The 15,699-nt window shown below is 43.7% G+C and overlaps 1 protein-coding gene across 1 annotated transcript in view; it reads left to right on the forward strand.

The window, feature by feature from the left end:
* dpp10 (dipeptidyl peptidase like 10) overlaps positions 1-15,699 on the forward strand; it is an 837,745-nt gene that overhangs the window by 807,181 nt on the left and 14,865 nt on the right. The window contains exons 20-22 of the mRNA XM_078229163.1: positions 7,710-7,904; positions 11,991-12,045; positions 13,547-13,646. Coding sequence (XP_078085289.1) covers positions 7,710-7,904; positions 11,991-12,045; positions 13,547-13,646 — 350 coding nt within the window. The remainder of the gene's footprint in view (positions 1-7,709; positions 7,905-11,990; positions 12,046-13,546; positions 13,647-15,699) is intronic.

Consider the following 15,699-nt stretch of genomic DNA (forward strand, 5'->3'; position numbering starts at 1 on the left):
TGCATTAACAACTACTTGGTCTACTAGTCAGTCTCTGCACATGCATTGCACGTACAATCTTTAAACCATGCAACTTTCTTCATGAAACACATTCTGTACTTCTGGGTGATGTTCTTTGTTCAGGGAGTGTTGTTCCCATGACCCTTGTTGCCTTGGTAACTGCTGTTGTTCCATTGCAGTTGTTGGGGAGTCATGCATCTCTGGGGTTGATGATAGTTCTGTATTTACTGCAGGTGGTGAGATACCTTCTCTGTAACCAGCTGATTGTTATGAAGGAACAGCTTCACTTGTTTTTCGGAAAAGCCTATGATTGCACCGGTATATTTGGTTGCTCACTTCCACTGCGTACAATCTAGTTGACAGTTTCTCTGTATGTGTGCCAAGTTTCTACATGGGCTGACTTCTGTTGAGAGCATTGAGAATTTGCACCCTGATTGGCTCTCTAATGTTGAGCTCTGGTAATGGTTTGGCAGACTTGTCGAACTGAAATTTGGCTTTCTGTCATTTCACCTTGATCTTTTCCCACATGCCTGTTACTAGTTCCGATTTCAATAGCATTTTTGCTATTGGAAAGTAGTTTGCATGCTGTGTAACACCTGCCTCTAGACGGGACTACTTTCCATGTCTTCAGTGAGTGTGTTTCTCCACTCAAGGATTGCCTTGTATACATTAGATTTGCTCCATATCTTGATGAGTTCTTAGTCAAATGGAAAGGCTGAAGTGGCATTGAAAATTGCCAGAGGATAATGCAGAGATTATGCGTAATGCTGAATTTCCCAATCCTTTGTGAATTGCCTGAATCCTTTGCTTGTGAACTGAGGGCTATTGTCACTCACCACAATATCTGGAATGTTGTACCGACTGAAGTGAGCTTTCAGGTATTCTACTATTTCCCTCATCACGGTGGCACAGTGGTTAGCACTGCTGCCTCACAACGCCAGGGACCCGGGTTCAATCCCGGCTTGGGTCACTGTCTGTGCGGAGTCTGCACGCTCTCCCCATGTCTGCATGGGTTTCCTTCGAGTACTCTGGTTTCCTCCCACAGTTCAACAGTGCTGGTTAGGTGCACTGGCTATGCTAAATTCTCCCTCAGTGTACCCTAACATGCGCTGTAGTATGGTGACTAGGGGATTTTCACAATAACTTTATGGCAGTGTTAATGTACACCTACTTGTGACAAATAAATAAACTTCATCATCATTGAATGGCCTAACCTCCAGTAATTGGACTAGCAGTTAACAGTGACTAGATAACCATTTCCTGCCAAAGTGAATAGATCTACCCCTTGTTTCATCCAAGGTCTGTCTGAAATGTCTCACATCATCAACGGCTCTCTAGTTTGTTTAAATTGGTATTCGTTGCACACACCACACTGACCAACATTCGTCCTTAATTTCGTTGCTCATGTTTGGCACAATTCCTATCCTTCTCAGAGTCAATTCAATTCCATGGATATCCTTCAGCATATCTCTTCTCATCGTCTTAGGGATGTGACTCTATTACCTTTGTCCAAGATGCCATCTTGGGCTGTCAATGCATTTTGATATGCCCAATGTGCTCTTGCAATCATAAGTGTGGCCTTGTTGCTCTCAGACCATCCTTTCAGTGATGGTAGCACAGTGGTTAGCACTGCTGCTTCACAGCTCCAGGGTCCCGGGTTCGATTCCCAGCTCGGGTCACTGTCTGTGTGGAGTTTGCACATTCTCCTCGTGTCTGCGTGGGTTTCCTCCGGGTGCTCCGGTTTCCTCCCACATCCAAAGATGTGCAGGTTAGGTTGATTGGCCAGGTTAAAAATTGCCCCTTAGAATCCTGGGATGCGTAGATTAGTGGGTAAATATGTGGGGGTAGGGCCTGGGTGGGATTGTGGTCGGTGCAGACTCGATGGGCCGAATGGCCTCCTTCTGCACTGTAGGGTTTCTATGATTTCATCCCTGCTTCTTGTAGTGTGTGTAGAGTTAGATCTTGTTGGACAGTTTGTTTGATTTGAGTAAGGCACTTGTCTATCAGATTCAATGTCTCTGCTGGGCTGATGGCTTCCAGATCATGTCTAGCTGCTGCTGCATGTTGAATCTGGAAGATGTCACATTCTGTTGTAGCCCCCTCAACTTTCTTGGTGGGGAGCGCTGCTCTCAATAACATGTACATCTATTTCTCTTGCTTATATGTCACATCCAGATGATACCTTTGTAAATGAAGTAACATTCTTTGCAGTCACTTTGGAGCAGATAGTAGTGCTTTGTGAATAGTGCTATGAAGGGACTCCACAGTAACTTTGTCTCTCCCATGCAGGTGCTGATGAAAATTCACACAAGCAAAAACAATCTTTCTCAATCTGGGCAAAGCGTCATTCCATCTGAGTTAATGACCAGGATACAAATGTGACTGGTGTCCTTGCTGCATCAGGGTTGCTCCCCAACCCATCTTGCTGTCATCACACTGCAAGTGACGTCACCATTGACATCATAATACTTGAGCAACCGCATTTTAATCGCTAGTTGTTTGAATTTAGCGAATGCCATGTTTTGACCTGTTCCTCAATACCACAGCACATCCTTAGCCATGAGCTTAAGTAATGATTCACACTTCAATGACAAATTAGGCAAAGGTTTAGCTCAATAGTTCAATCCAATCCAACTATTTGTTGCACTGCTTTCACATCTTCAGCTCTCAGCTTGTCAGAATCCAGGTGAAGACCATTTTCTGTCAATACACGGCCCATGCAATTAATTTCAGATATCTTCAGTTGCAGTGTTTTCTTTGTTCAGCTTTAGGTTGATCTGGCGAGTGGATCATCCACTATGGTTCCCACTCCGGGAAGATGACTGACTGCCTCATGTTGTCTGTGTTGATACTGTCCTGGAGCTGTGGAAATGCCAAAAGGCATGCACAGTCTTCTGTATCTCCCAAACAGTGCCCATAACATTGTTAGCTAGCTTCACTTGCTAGTAACCATCCTTCACATCTAGGGTGGTGACTATCCTTGCCTAGGCAAGTTGGGGCAATGTTCCTTCAATGGTTGGCATGGGGTAGTGAGATCTCTTCAGTGCTTTAATTAGATTCTTAGGGTATAAGGGTACTCTTAGTTTTCCAAGTTGTTTCACTGCTACCATGCTGCTAATCAAGTCCATGGGATTTGCAACTTTCTTGATTGCTCATCTTTTCCCGCTCTTCTGACTTGTTACTTGGACTTGGTTTAAGGGCAGCTGGAACTCATCTTAGCAAATGCTGAACGGGTCTTACACTCTCATCTACTTCGAGAGATGATATTCTCCAGATAGACGTGCCAACCCCGTAAACACACCTCTGTTCTCCTCTAGGATCTGTTCAACAGTCAATGGTTTTGTGTGCCATGACATGTTGTGAAATGCTGTTGGCAGATTCAGGGTTACTAATCCAAGCTTTAGACTTGCTTCTCATCTGTTGTGATATGGAAGTCTATATCTTCCTTGCTCCCATTGCACTGGGCTGTTAGATTAATTTGTCCTTTTGATATGGATATCATGCCATCATGTAACCTCAATCTAACTTTTGATGGCTTCATTTTCAGATCGCCATGTTGAGTTACTTCACATAGATCTGTTGCATGACACGCCTGCACGCCTGTATCTATCTGACACTTCTTGTTTACTTGATACTTTCCATCTGTGATCATCATGGTAACAGTCACAAACCATTTCTCAGCTATAGACTTAACTGACCCAACCTGCTTTACCATGTATAGTTCTTCATCAGACTCATTTGCTGACATCTTCCCAGTGGCCATCTGTATTAGCCTGTTTTTTTTCTCGCCAAGCATTTGTGGGTGAAACGATTCAGCTTCTGGCACTTAAAACACTGCTTTCCCCATGCCAGACAATCCTTTTCCCATGCATGCTGCACTCTATGGTATTTGCCTCCTGCCCTTTGTGATTGCTCGGATCTTTTGAACTGCACAATCTCTCATCATAATGTATCTCCTGGTCTGCTCTACCATACGTCTGCTCCAGCTGACATTTCACAACCTCTGCATTTTGACATGCATCTATCGCTCTTTTCAGCATCAGTTTCTCATCTTTCAGTAGACTTGGGGTGGAATTTCCCCCAAAAGACCCGAAGTGGAATAATGGCAAGAATACCCGAACAATCCGCACTGGTGCATCAGGCACGTTCCGGACTGCAATCATCCACAATTGAGCCCCCGGGTGGTCGGGGACAGGACTGGGCAGTGCCCATCTGGCAGTGCCCACCTGACACCCTGGCAGTGCGTGATTAGCACTGCGTAATTCGGGCCTAATCTGATTTAGTAAGGAGCCAAAGCATTGCTTGCCCTGTTCATGATAGAATATTATAAATACTTTATAGAAAAGTTGCCAGAGACAGCCCGACCAATCGTACAGTACTCCCTCAGTACTGCACTGGAGTGTCAGCCTAGATTTTGAGTTCCAAGAGTCTGGAGTAGAATTTGAAGCCTCAACCCTCTGACTCTGAGGAGGGAGTGCTTACACTGAGACGCAGCTGACAATTACCCATGAGTGTTCCTCCCGCTGGAGAAAGTTAAGAATTGAATCCAGGATGAAAAGCTTTTGGTATCGGGCAGATGGCCTGGTCCATCCTGAGGGTCAAGCTTCATCAACATTTCACAGTTGAGCTGCAGATCTCCAAACAGGCTTCAGGCCTGCACAGCATCAGGACAATGGCACGAAAGCACCGTGGTTAGTACTGCTGCCTCACAGCGCCAGGAACCCAGGTTCGAATCCTGGCTTGGGCCACTGTCTGTGTGGAGTTTGCACGTTCTCCCTGTGTCTGTGTGGGTTTCCTCCAGGTACTCCGGTTTCCTCCCACAGTCTGAAAGACGTGCTGGTTGGGTGCATTGACCCGAACAGGCGCCAGAATGTGGTGAGTAGGGGAATTTCACAGTAACTTCATTGCAGTTTTAATTTATACCTTCCTTGTGACGAATAAATATAAATTTTTAAAACTTTAAAAAACAGAAAGGTACTTCTGGGTGACAAATAGGGAGAGGGATGATTGTCAAGAGAGTAGGAGGGAGATTGATGGAATGATGAGGAGCCCAGAGGGACCAGGGGCAAATTATTCTTGTGGAGCCCAGAGATTCCCCTCGGCCTCATAATAATAGACTTAAAAATTTGGGAATACTTTCCCTTGGCTGGTAGATGTGGAGGTAGCTGACATTAATAAAAGTTGACATCTTCCCTCCATTTCTGTAGTGCATTTATAGAAGAGGTCTAAACTGCAGGCAAATCAAAATTTAAAGTAATGTGAACAGAGCTGCAGTTTGACCCAACAGTGATCTCAGGTAGAAAATAGTTTATTCCACCAAGTCATATGCTGAACCGTTTGTAATTAAGGTAGATAGAAATATTCTTTACCTGGCTATCAAAATATCATGATGTGGAGATGCCGGCGTTGGACTGGGGTAAACACAGTAAGAAGTTTAACAACACCAGGTTAAAGTCCAACAGGTTTATTTGGTAGCAAAAGCTACAAGCTTTCGGAGCCTTAAGCTCCTTCTTCAGGTGAGTGTGAATTCTGTTCACAAACAAGGCATATAAAGACACAAACTCAATTTACAGAATAATGGTTGGAATGCGAATACTTACAACTAACCAAGTCTTAAAGTTACAAACAATGTGAGTGGAGAGAGCACCAAGACAGGTCAAAGAGATGTGTATTGTCTCCAGACAGGAGAGCCAGTGAACTTCTGCAAGTCCAGGCAAGCTGTGGGGATTACAGATAGTGTGACATGAACCCAATATCCCGGTTGAGGCCGTCCTCATGTGTGCGGAACTTGGCTATCAGTTTCTGCTCAGCGACTCTGCGCCATCGTGTGTCGTGAAGGCCGCCTTGGAGAACGCTTACCCGAATATCAGAGGCCGAATGCTCATGACCGCTGAAGTGCTCCCCAACAGGAAGAGAACGGTCTTGCCTTGTGATTGTCGAGCGGTGTTCATTCATCCATTGTCGCAGCGTCTGCATGGTTTCCCCAATGTCCCATGCCTCGGGACATCCTTTCCTGCAGCGTAACAGGTAGACAACGCTGGCCGAGTTGCAAGAGTATGTACCGTGTACCTGGTGGATAGTGTTCTCACGTGAGATTATGGCATCTGTGTCGATGATTCGGCACGTCTTGCAGAGGTTGCTGTGGCAGAGTTGTGTGGTGTTGTGGTCACTGTTCTCCTGAAGGCTGGGTAGTTTGCTGCGGACAATGGTCTGTTTGAGGTTGTGCGGTTGTTTGAAGGCAAGAAGTGGGGGTGTGGAGATGGCCTTGGCGAGATGTTTGTCTTCATCAATGACATGTTGAAGGCTCTGGAGGAGATGCCGTAGCTTCTCCACTCCAGGGAAGTACTGGACGACGAAGGGTACTCTGTCCACCGTGTCCCGTGTTTGTCTTCTGAGGAGGTCGGTGCGGTTTTTCGCTGTGGCGTGTCGGAACTGTTGATCGATGAGTCGAGCGCCATATCCTGTTCTTATGAGGGCATCTTTCAGCGTCTGGAGGTGTCTGTTGCGATCCTCCTCATCCGAGCAGATCCTGTGTATACGGAGGGCTTGTCGATAGGGGATGGCTTCTTTAACGTGCTTAGGGTGGAAGCTGGAGAAGTGGAACATCGTGAGGTTATCCGTGGGCTTGCGGTATAGTGAGGTGCTGAGGTGACCGTCCTTAATGGAGATGCATGTGTCCAAGAATGCAACCGATTCCGGAGAGTAGTCCATGGTGAGCCTGATGGTGGGATGGAACTTGTTGATGTCATCATATAGTTGTTTCAGTGATTGTTCACCATGAGTCCAAAGGAAGAAAATGTCATTGATGTATCTAGTGTATAGCATTGGTTGAAGGTCCTGTGCGGTGAAGAAGTCTTGTTCGAACCTGTGCATGCCATCATCTCATGTGAGAACACCATCCACCAGGTACTCGGTACATACTCTTGCAACTCGGCCAACGTTGTCTACCTGATACGCTGCAGGAAAGGATGTCCCGAGGCATGGGACATTGGGGAAACCATGCAGACGCTGTGACAACGGATGAATGAACACCACTCGACAATCACCAGACAAGACTGTTCTCTTCCTGTTAGGGAGCACTTCAGCGGTCATGAGCATTCAGCCTCTGATATTCGGGTAAGCGTTCTCCAAGGCGGCCTTCACGACACACGATGGCGCAGAGTTGCTGAGCAGAAACTGATAGCCAAGTTCCGCACACATGAGGACGGCCTCAACCGGGATATTGGGTTCATGTCACACTATCTGTAATCCCCACAGCTTGCCTGGACTTGCAGAAGTTCACTGGCTCTCCTGTCTGGAGACAATACACATCTCTTTGACCTGTCTTGGTGCTCTCTCCACACACATTGTTTGTACCTTTAAGACTTGATTAGCTGTAAGTATTCACATGCTTTATATGCTCTGTTTGTGAACAGAATTCCCACTCACCTGAAGAAGGGGCTTGCAGCTCTGAAAGCTTGTGTGGCTTTTGCTACCAAATAAACCTGTTGGACTTTAACCTGGTGTTGTGAAACTTCTTACTCAAAATATCACCACAGAGCTTTGTACAACCTAAATTATATGCTGATATAAGTTGCTTATAAGAAAGCAATAATACAGTTTCTTTATGGCAGCTTTGCAGGGTTTTAAACCTTAATGCTTTACATAACAAACTGAATACAGTGAAGGATTGTCGATAATAATTACCATTCTTGTATTGCTATTTACAGTGATGGAGCCCCAGGGAGCCAGTTGGTTACTGATAAGTTTTGGATTGACTGGGAATCAGTACTCGTCAGCTCCGATAATGTCATCATTGCTCGCTTTGATGGCCGAGGGAGTGGTTTTCAGGGGCTTAAAATTCTTCAGGACATCCATCGAAGGTTGGGGACAGTGGAAGTCAAAGACCAAATTACAGCAGTGCAGTATGTATTTAAACATCTGATGGATTATTTTTCTGCCTTTCAATCAAGACTCTCACTGTCTTTAATTTTTAAAAAAATAACCACACGTTATCTGTTGAAGCAAGGAGATGTAAGGGGCGGCACGGTAGCACGGCGGTTAGCACTGCTGCTTCACAGCGCCAGGGACCCGGGTTCGATTCCCGGCTTGGGTCACTGTCTGTGTGGAGTTTGCACGTTCTCCTCGTGTCTGCGTGGGTTTCCTCCGGGTGCTCCGGTTTCCTCCCACATTCTGAAAGACGTGCTGGTTAGGCGCATTGACCCGAACAGGCGCCGGACTATGGCGACTAGGGGATTTTCACAGTAACTTCATTGCAGTGTTAATGTAAGCCTACTTGCGACACTAATAAATAAACTTAAAAGGAGCGAATGTCGTTTTATCCTCTGATGATGCGAAGGGACGATGTGTGACTTGGCATCATTGCATTGCCTGCAATTCTTTTTCATTTACACTTCTTCATAAATTGAGTGCTCCTTTCAACCAGGATGCATTTTCAGAAATGTTTTTTGGTTCAAAAGACTGACTTCCACTCTAGCAGTTATTGGTTGTGATTTCTCATCAGAAAGGAAGTTGCTTAAGTCTATGAAAAATATACGTTATCAATGTTGAGTGAAGTGCAATTTGAGCGACTAATTTTGAAACCAAGTTATTCGATATCTAAGATCTCTTTTGACTTTTCCAGCCCATATTGTTATCCCGACATGAATGAGAAGTCAGGAAGTCTCAAAGCAGAGAATTTTCTCTTGCTGCCAGTTTTACAATTAACATGGCACTGACAACACTTATCCTCAAGGACGCTAAATATAACTTTGGCATCATATGCTTCAGAAATAGGCCAGACCCGTTATTGGGCTGTTGAAAACAACAAGTTTTGTGTTGGAATCTATCCATCATCACTTTTAGTTACACTTAAAGAAATAAACAAACTCTATTACTGAAACTGAAAGTTGATTTCAGTTTTGCTTTTTCTAAAGGACAGAATTAGGCTCTTTACAAAATCAAACCCCTAGCGTCCAAAGTTAAGCTGCTATTTTGAGTTGCATAACTTTGCTAATGATGTTACTAACACTGGTGCCACTTGACTGCCAGGAATCCTATGAGTGAACTTTGACTATGGGGCCACGACCATCATTTTTCTTGGCTGTTGGAATTATACAATATACCAGGCGAATGTGACCATCCTTCACTACAACAACAATTTACTTTTATACCCTTTTAGTCAGTTATCCTAATGATATAGGTGAGAGTTTTGGAATTAGATGGGCAGATGCACTGACGGAGATGAGTGATATTATGGGGGTGGAATTAGCCAGCCTTAGGATTGGAGAGGTTGTGGGCTCCAAAGTTCAGCTTAGGAGCAAGTAAATTGTTAAGGTTGCAAACAGTTTGATGGCAGTGATCAGGGATCACCAAGGACAGTGTGTACGTAAGCAAGAGGAAGGATCTTGGGGATCTGCCGAGGAGACTTTGTTAGATGATCTCAATTCAATTGGAAGTAAGAGCAGAACTAAACAATAGCAATCCCAGCATGTTAGGCAATAGAGAAGATGTATTACAGATAAGTGGGCATGTCAAAAGTTGAAAGGTTGGGGAGGGATAGCACATCATGGTCAGAGACACAAAGAACATCATTTGCACTTTGATTAGGGCCATTTGAGTGCTGTGGCAGAGACGATTGCCGAGATGAAATCATGGAGCTATGTGTTTACAGTTGAACAATGTCAGTGTGCTCCGTGACTTTGAAGAGGATGATATGGTAGTTTGCAAGGACAGAACACAACATACAAGAACAAAAGAAATAGAAGCAGGAGTAGGCCACCTTCAAGCCTGCCCCGCCGTTTGGTCTGATCATGGCTGATCTGTGCCGGCTTCAGCTCCTTTGCTGTGCCATTTCCCCAGAGCCCTCTATTCACTGATTTATCAAATATTCATCCACCTCCACTTTAAATATTTCTAATGGTCCATCTTCCACTACCCATTGGGGCAGAGAATTCCACCACCATCTGCTAGAAGAAATTTCTACACACCTTAGTTTTAAATGACCCGCCCTTTATCTTGTAGCTGTGTGGCCTTGTTCAAGACTCTTCCACTAGTGAAAACATGTCACCATCTACCCTGTCAAGCCCCCTAGGATCTTATATGTTTGAATAAGATCACTCCACACTCTTCTAAATTTCAAAGAATACAGAACCAGAAGATTTAGTCTCTCTAGGACAACCCTCTCATTCCAGGAATCTCCTTTGCGCTGCCTCCACTGTTACTATATCCTTTTTAAGGTAAGGGGACTAAAACTGGACACAGTTGATGCGCGATTGATTCACACGGGAGACAAGGTCGTACCCGGGAATAAAGGCTTTTATTCACAACAAGAATAGAGCACACTGCTTAACAATACTATCCCAGACTAAGGGCTACTAGGAAGTAGCAGTGACCTTTATACTCCTGTAAAAAGGCGGAGCCAAACGGAGTGTACCACAGAACAATGCTAACAGGTGGAACACCCCAGCCCTAACCCCAACAGTAACAAGAGTAACATATGTACAAGTACCCATAGTGGTAACCATCTATGGTTCACCACAACAGTATTCCAGATGAGGCCTCACCAAAACCCTGTACAATTGCAACAAAACAAAGAACAAAAGAACAAACAAAGAACAATACAGCACAGGAACAGGCCCTTCGGCCCTCCAAGCCCGGGCCGCTCCCCGGTCCAGGATTGAATCCTGAATCCAGGATCCCCGCCCAATTTTCCAGCCTATCTACATACCAATATCCTATCCACCGAGCTGTCCCTCACAGCTACGATGCTTTGTTCATTACAACCTATTAACTCACCCCCACCCCCCCATTCCAGACCATGTGACCTCCCTATTTTTAAACTCCAACCCCTTTGCAATAAAGGCCGAAATGTCATTTGCCTTTTTAACTACTTGTTGAACCTTCTTGCGAGCTTTTTGTGATTCAAACACTAGAACAACTAGGTCCCTCTGTACTTCGCTCACCTGCAGTCTCAGTTTCGATAATGATCTCCCTTTTGATTCCTCCTACAAAAGTGCATGACCTCACATTTCTCCACATTAAACTCCATTTGCCAAGCTTTCACCAGTCACCCAATCTGCCTATATCCCATTGCAGAATCACAATATCCTCATCACAACCTGCCCTTCCGCCTATCTTTGTGTCATAGATACAATAGATTTTATGAGCAGTTTGTAAATTGATGAAGATTTTGGGGGAGGGGGGGAATCGAGAAGGAAATATGGGTGGTCGGCAGTTTAGTGGGGGGTCATAAGAACAGGAACTAGTTCTAATGGACAAAGTGAACTCCAAGAATCAATGAATAGCTGAACTATAGTAAATGGAGGACCACATTCTAGTGAGTTGCTTATTTGAAAATGCAGTTTTAATTAATTTGGAGGAAAGATTGTGCTCGGGGGCTTCAAAAGCATAACGCCTGCTTAGAAGAACGTGGGAATTGAGATGACCTCATCTGTGATTGAGACAATGAAGCTAGTAGGGTCAGAGCAGACGGTAAAGATGAGGTGTGATCTATGAATCTTGGAATGTGGGGAAGGGAGTTAGAGAATGAGAAGAGAGAAATAAATTGTAAGGAGGGAGGTCAACATGAGCTCTGATGGAGCATGAATTTACTGTGGAGTGAAAGTTGTTCAGACTATACAAGTTCACCAACTCTCCACCAAGAAGGACATCTGATTGGTAACCAAGAAGCAAGATATGTAAAAGACTATCTTTGTGGTACCAGTCATAGCAGAGAAGCTTGCAATGGAACATGTACCAAACTTGATGTCCTTTTTGATTTAAAAATCCTCCCCACCTGAAATTATCTACATTGAGCATAATACAAGCTTTCGGTGTACTGGAGATTTTCAGTTCAATTCAGATCCCATTCTGTTTAGTTAATTTAATGGGGTCCATAATTACAGACCAGCCTTTGGTGCATTTGTGATAACTTAAATATTTATAACTTTAAGACAGAAAATCTTTTAACTTAAATATTTTAATTAACTTTTTTCTTTTTTTTATTTCAGATCATTGTTGAAATTACCATTTATTGATGCAAACAGAATAGGTGTTTATGGGAAGGTAAAAGTCTTAACACAGTGAGATGAATTTCACAGAATGCCAATGCTCTGTGACCTACAGCATTGTTTGACCCATTTTGTTTGGCAGAGCAAAAGAGTACTTCCGCAAAGAATAATTATTAATTTAAATCTATTTGAGTGCAGTTTCATCCTGGCACACTGGAATTTCATGATAATTCTGCAAAGTATTTTATTCTTACAGTATATTGCAATCTCGCAAGCCAATTCTTCATCAATTTTATTCAAAATAAAGTGCAAAAGGCCTTTTTCTGGTTACCTGACATAATTGAGCCGCATTATTTTGTGAATAATAATTATTAATTTTCATCATTTGTGCAGCATCTGCTTCAGTTCTCTGTGATCATCGTGTACTAAATCAATTAGATGCAATCAATAGAATCATTGAACCCTACAGTGCAGAATGTGGTCATTCAGCCCATCGAGCCTGCACTGACCACAATCCCACCCAGGCCCTATCCTCGTAACCCCAAGTATTTACCCTGCTAATTCCTCTGACACAAAGGGGTGATTCACCATGGCCAATCAACTTAACTCATACATCTTTGGCTCTCAAGTGCTTAACTTTTCTTTTTACTTTGGCATCATCCATCTCAGGAGATGATGTACTGCGGCCAGGATGCCTGTCACTTCTGCATTGAACAGCAGCTTCTGCCTTTAGAGACCAATCCATAGGTGTAAGTCCCTTCTGCAGGTGGCACAAATAATTAGTGTTGGCCTGAGGTTGACTGATGATTTTTTTTCCTTCCAGTGGGCTCTCTATACCTCCATCTGGTCATTTCAATTTCCTCTGCTTTTCCCATGCCCTTCCTGGATGCTTGTCTCCAGGCACATAAATTGTCCATGCCTTGCTGCTATCCTCTGATTGGCCAATAGGTCTCTGGGGTGGGATATTTCCACATTAGGAAATCTCTCAGGACCCGGATTGGAATTTAATCCGAACAGGTCTCCCAGATATACCTGTAGCGGGGTTGCCATTGGCTCACAAGCCAGTGGACAAGCCCACCACTATGACTATTGAATTCCATCCTCTGAATAGCTAAGAAAAATGTGTGTATAAACATTCAACTGTGCACATTATGGAGGCACTACTAAGGAGAGCAGAAAACTGACAGTATTAGATTGGTCAGACACTAAGTCACTGTAGAGGGCTGTGGGGAAATGGCACAGAAAAGAAGTTGAGGCTGGCATCGATCAGCCATGATTGTATCGAATGGCAGAGCAGGCTTGAAGGGCCGAGTGGCCTACTCCTGCTTCTGTATTTTATGTGTAAAGTTAAAATTGAAAATTTCCCCAATTTACTTCTATTGTCCTTGATTTTTTTTCAGTTACTTAAAAATAAATCTACATTTTAGATCTGAATAAAGTGAGGTTTCAATAGTAATAATGTAAAAATAAGTTATTTGAAAATTGGTTATTTAATCTTAAAACATTTCAAAAACCGAACTTTTAAAAAGTGTTATGATTTTATCTTACTTTGACAGGCGTATGGAGGCTATGTCACATCCATGATTCTTAGTTCCACTGACAGAATCTTCAAATGTGGAGTCGCAGCGGCACCAATTACTGACTGGAAATTGTACGGTAAGTAAACAGTAAAAATCATAAGCCAATTCATGTTCAATGCTGCGAGTTTAAATGTTTTCCTTACAGTCTGTGTCGAAATAGGGATATCTCCAGTTAATATTTGCACTTTACTATTGCAGACAATACATGAGGGTACAACTTAACAATTGTGCAAAAGGGACAGAATCGCATTGGTTACCTGCCGCACACCCATGCATTCTTTAGTGTCCTTGGTATATAACAAGTGGCCGATGCACTCCCATCCATTTTGCGCTCCCTCCCAATATACATTCCGACCCCATTTGTACTGAACATTTCTTCTTAGTTAAAATTCCATTGCACTTGCAAATAATGAGCCTGATATCTATCTGAGGCTGCCTGTGCTAGATCAGTTTGCCTCATGGCCCAGCAGATGGGTCTAAAGGGGGCTATCACCAAGTTAAATGTTTTTTTTACAAAAAGGATGCAGCTGAATTTGGAGCTGAATGGGACAGGAGTGCTCCCCCTTTATCCTGGCTTCATCCTTCGCTGATCACCATCGATCACTAATCTCTCTTCCGATCCACGATTTTCCTCCCACTATGACTACATCCCTTTCCAACTCAGCCACACTTCTTCCTGTTCCTGGTCTCCCCTCTTCCCAATTGTCAAACTTCCAATTTTATCCACTTATCTGAGGACTGCTACTGGCATCACAGTAGCTGAATCTTTGAATCGTCTTGACTGCACGGTGAGCTGTCTGATGTCTATTTAGTTCACTGGCAGAATAATTTAAATGTCACGTGGGCCTCGGACCATTTATTTAGATGCAGGGATTGAAGATAGCAAGGATAATCTTTTCCAAGTAATCTCATTCAAAATAAGTATCTATTTTGTTTTATCTAGACTGGTGTGCAATGACACAGAGGTGGCAACCTCTGAAGTGTCTAATGATGAAATGATCATCTATTGTCCTTGGCATTGTTGAGTAACTCTTTATTCACTTTATGGATGCAATATATTCTTTACATGAAAAGCAGGACAAATGCAATCGGCCAGTTACCACTCCATCAGACTACTCTCAATCATCAGTAAAGTGATGGAAATGGTCATTAACAGTGTTATCCAGTGGCACTTACTTAGCAATAACCTGCTCACTGATGTTCAGTTTTAGTTCAACCAGGGTCACTCAGCTCCTGATCTCATTACAGCCTTAGTACAAAGATGGACAAAAAAGCTGAACTCCAGAGGTGAGGTGAGAGTGACTGCCCCTGACATTAAAGCAGCATTTGACCAAGCGTGACATCAATAAGCTCTGGCAAAGCTGGAATCAATGGGAATCAGGGGGAAACTCTCTGCTGCTGGAATCAGTGAAAGATAGTTGTGGTTGTTTAAGGGCAATCATCTCAGTTTCAGGACATAGAACCATAGAAAATTACAGCTCAGAAACAGGCCTTTTGGCCCTTCTTGTCTGTGCCGAACCATTTTATGCCTAGTCCCACTGACCTGCACTTGGACCATATCCCTCCACACCCCCCTCATCCATGAGCCTGTCCAAGTTTTTCTTAAAACTTGGACATGAGTTCATTATCCGGCAGTTCATTCCACACTCCCACCACTCTCTGCGTGAAGAAGCCACCCCTAATATTCACTTTAAACTTTTCTCCTTTCTCCCATGCCCTCTGGGTTTTTTTTCCCCTAGCCTCAGCGGAAAAAGCCTGCTTGCATTCACTCTATCTATACCCATCAAAATCTTATACACCTCTACCAAATCTCCCCTCATTCTTTTACGCTCCAGGGAATAAAGTCCCAACCTATTCAATCTCTCTCTGTAACTCAGCTTCTCAAGTCCCGGCAACATCCTTGTGAACCTTCTCTGCACTCTTTCAACCTTATTTACATCCTTCCTGTAACTAGGTGACCAAAACTGTACACAATACTCTAAATTCGGCCTCAGCAGCACACCACTAGTCACAGGCCTCCACTCAGAGAAGCAATCCTCCACAACCACTCTCTGGCTTCTTCCATTGAGCCAGTGACTAATCCAATTTACTACCTCCCCATGTATACCCAGCGACTGAACCTTCCTAAC

The sequence above is a fragment of the Mustelus asterias genome, chromosome 14, assembly GCF_964213995.1.
Source record: "Mustelus asterias chromosome 14, sMusAst1.hap1.1, whole genome shotgun sequence".
NCBI lineage: Eukaryota > Metazoa > Chordata > Chondrichthyes > Carcharhiniformes > Triakidae > Mustelus > Mustelus asterias.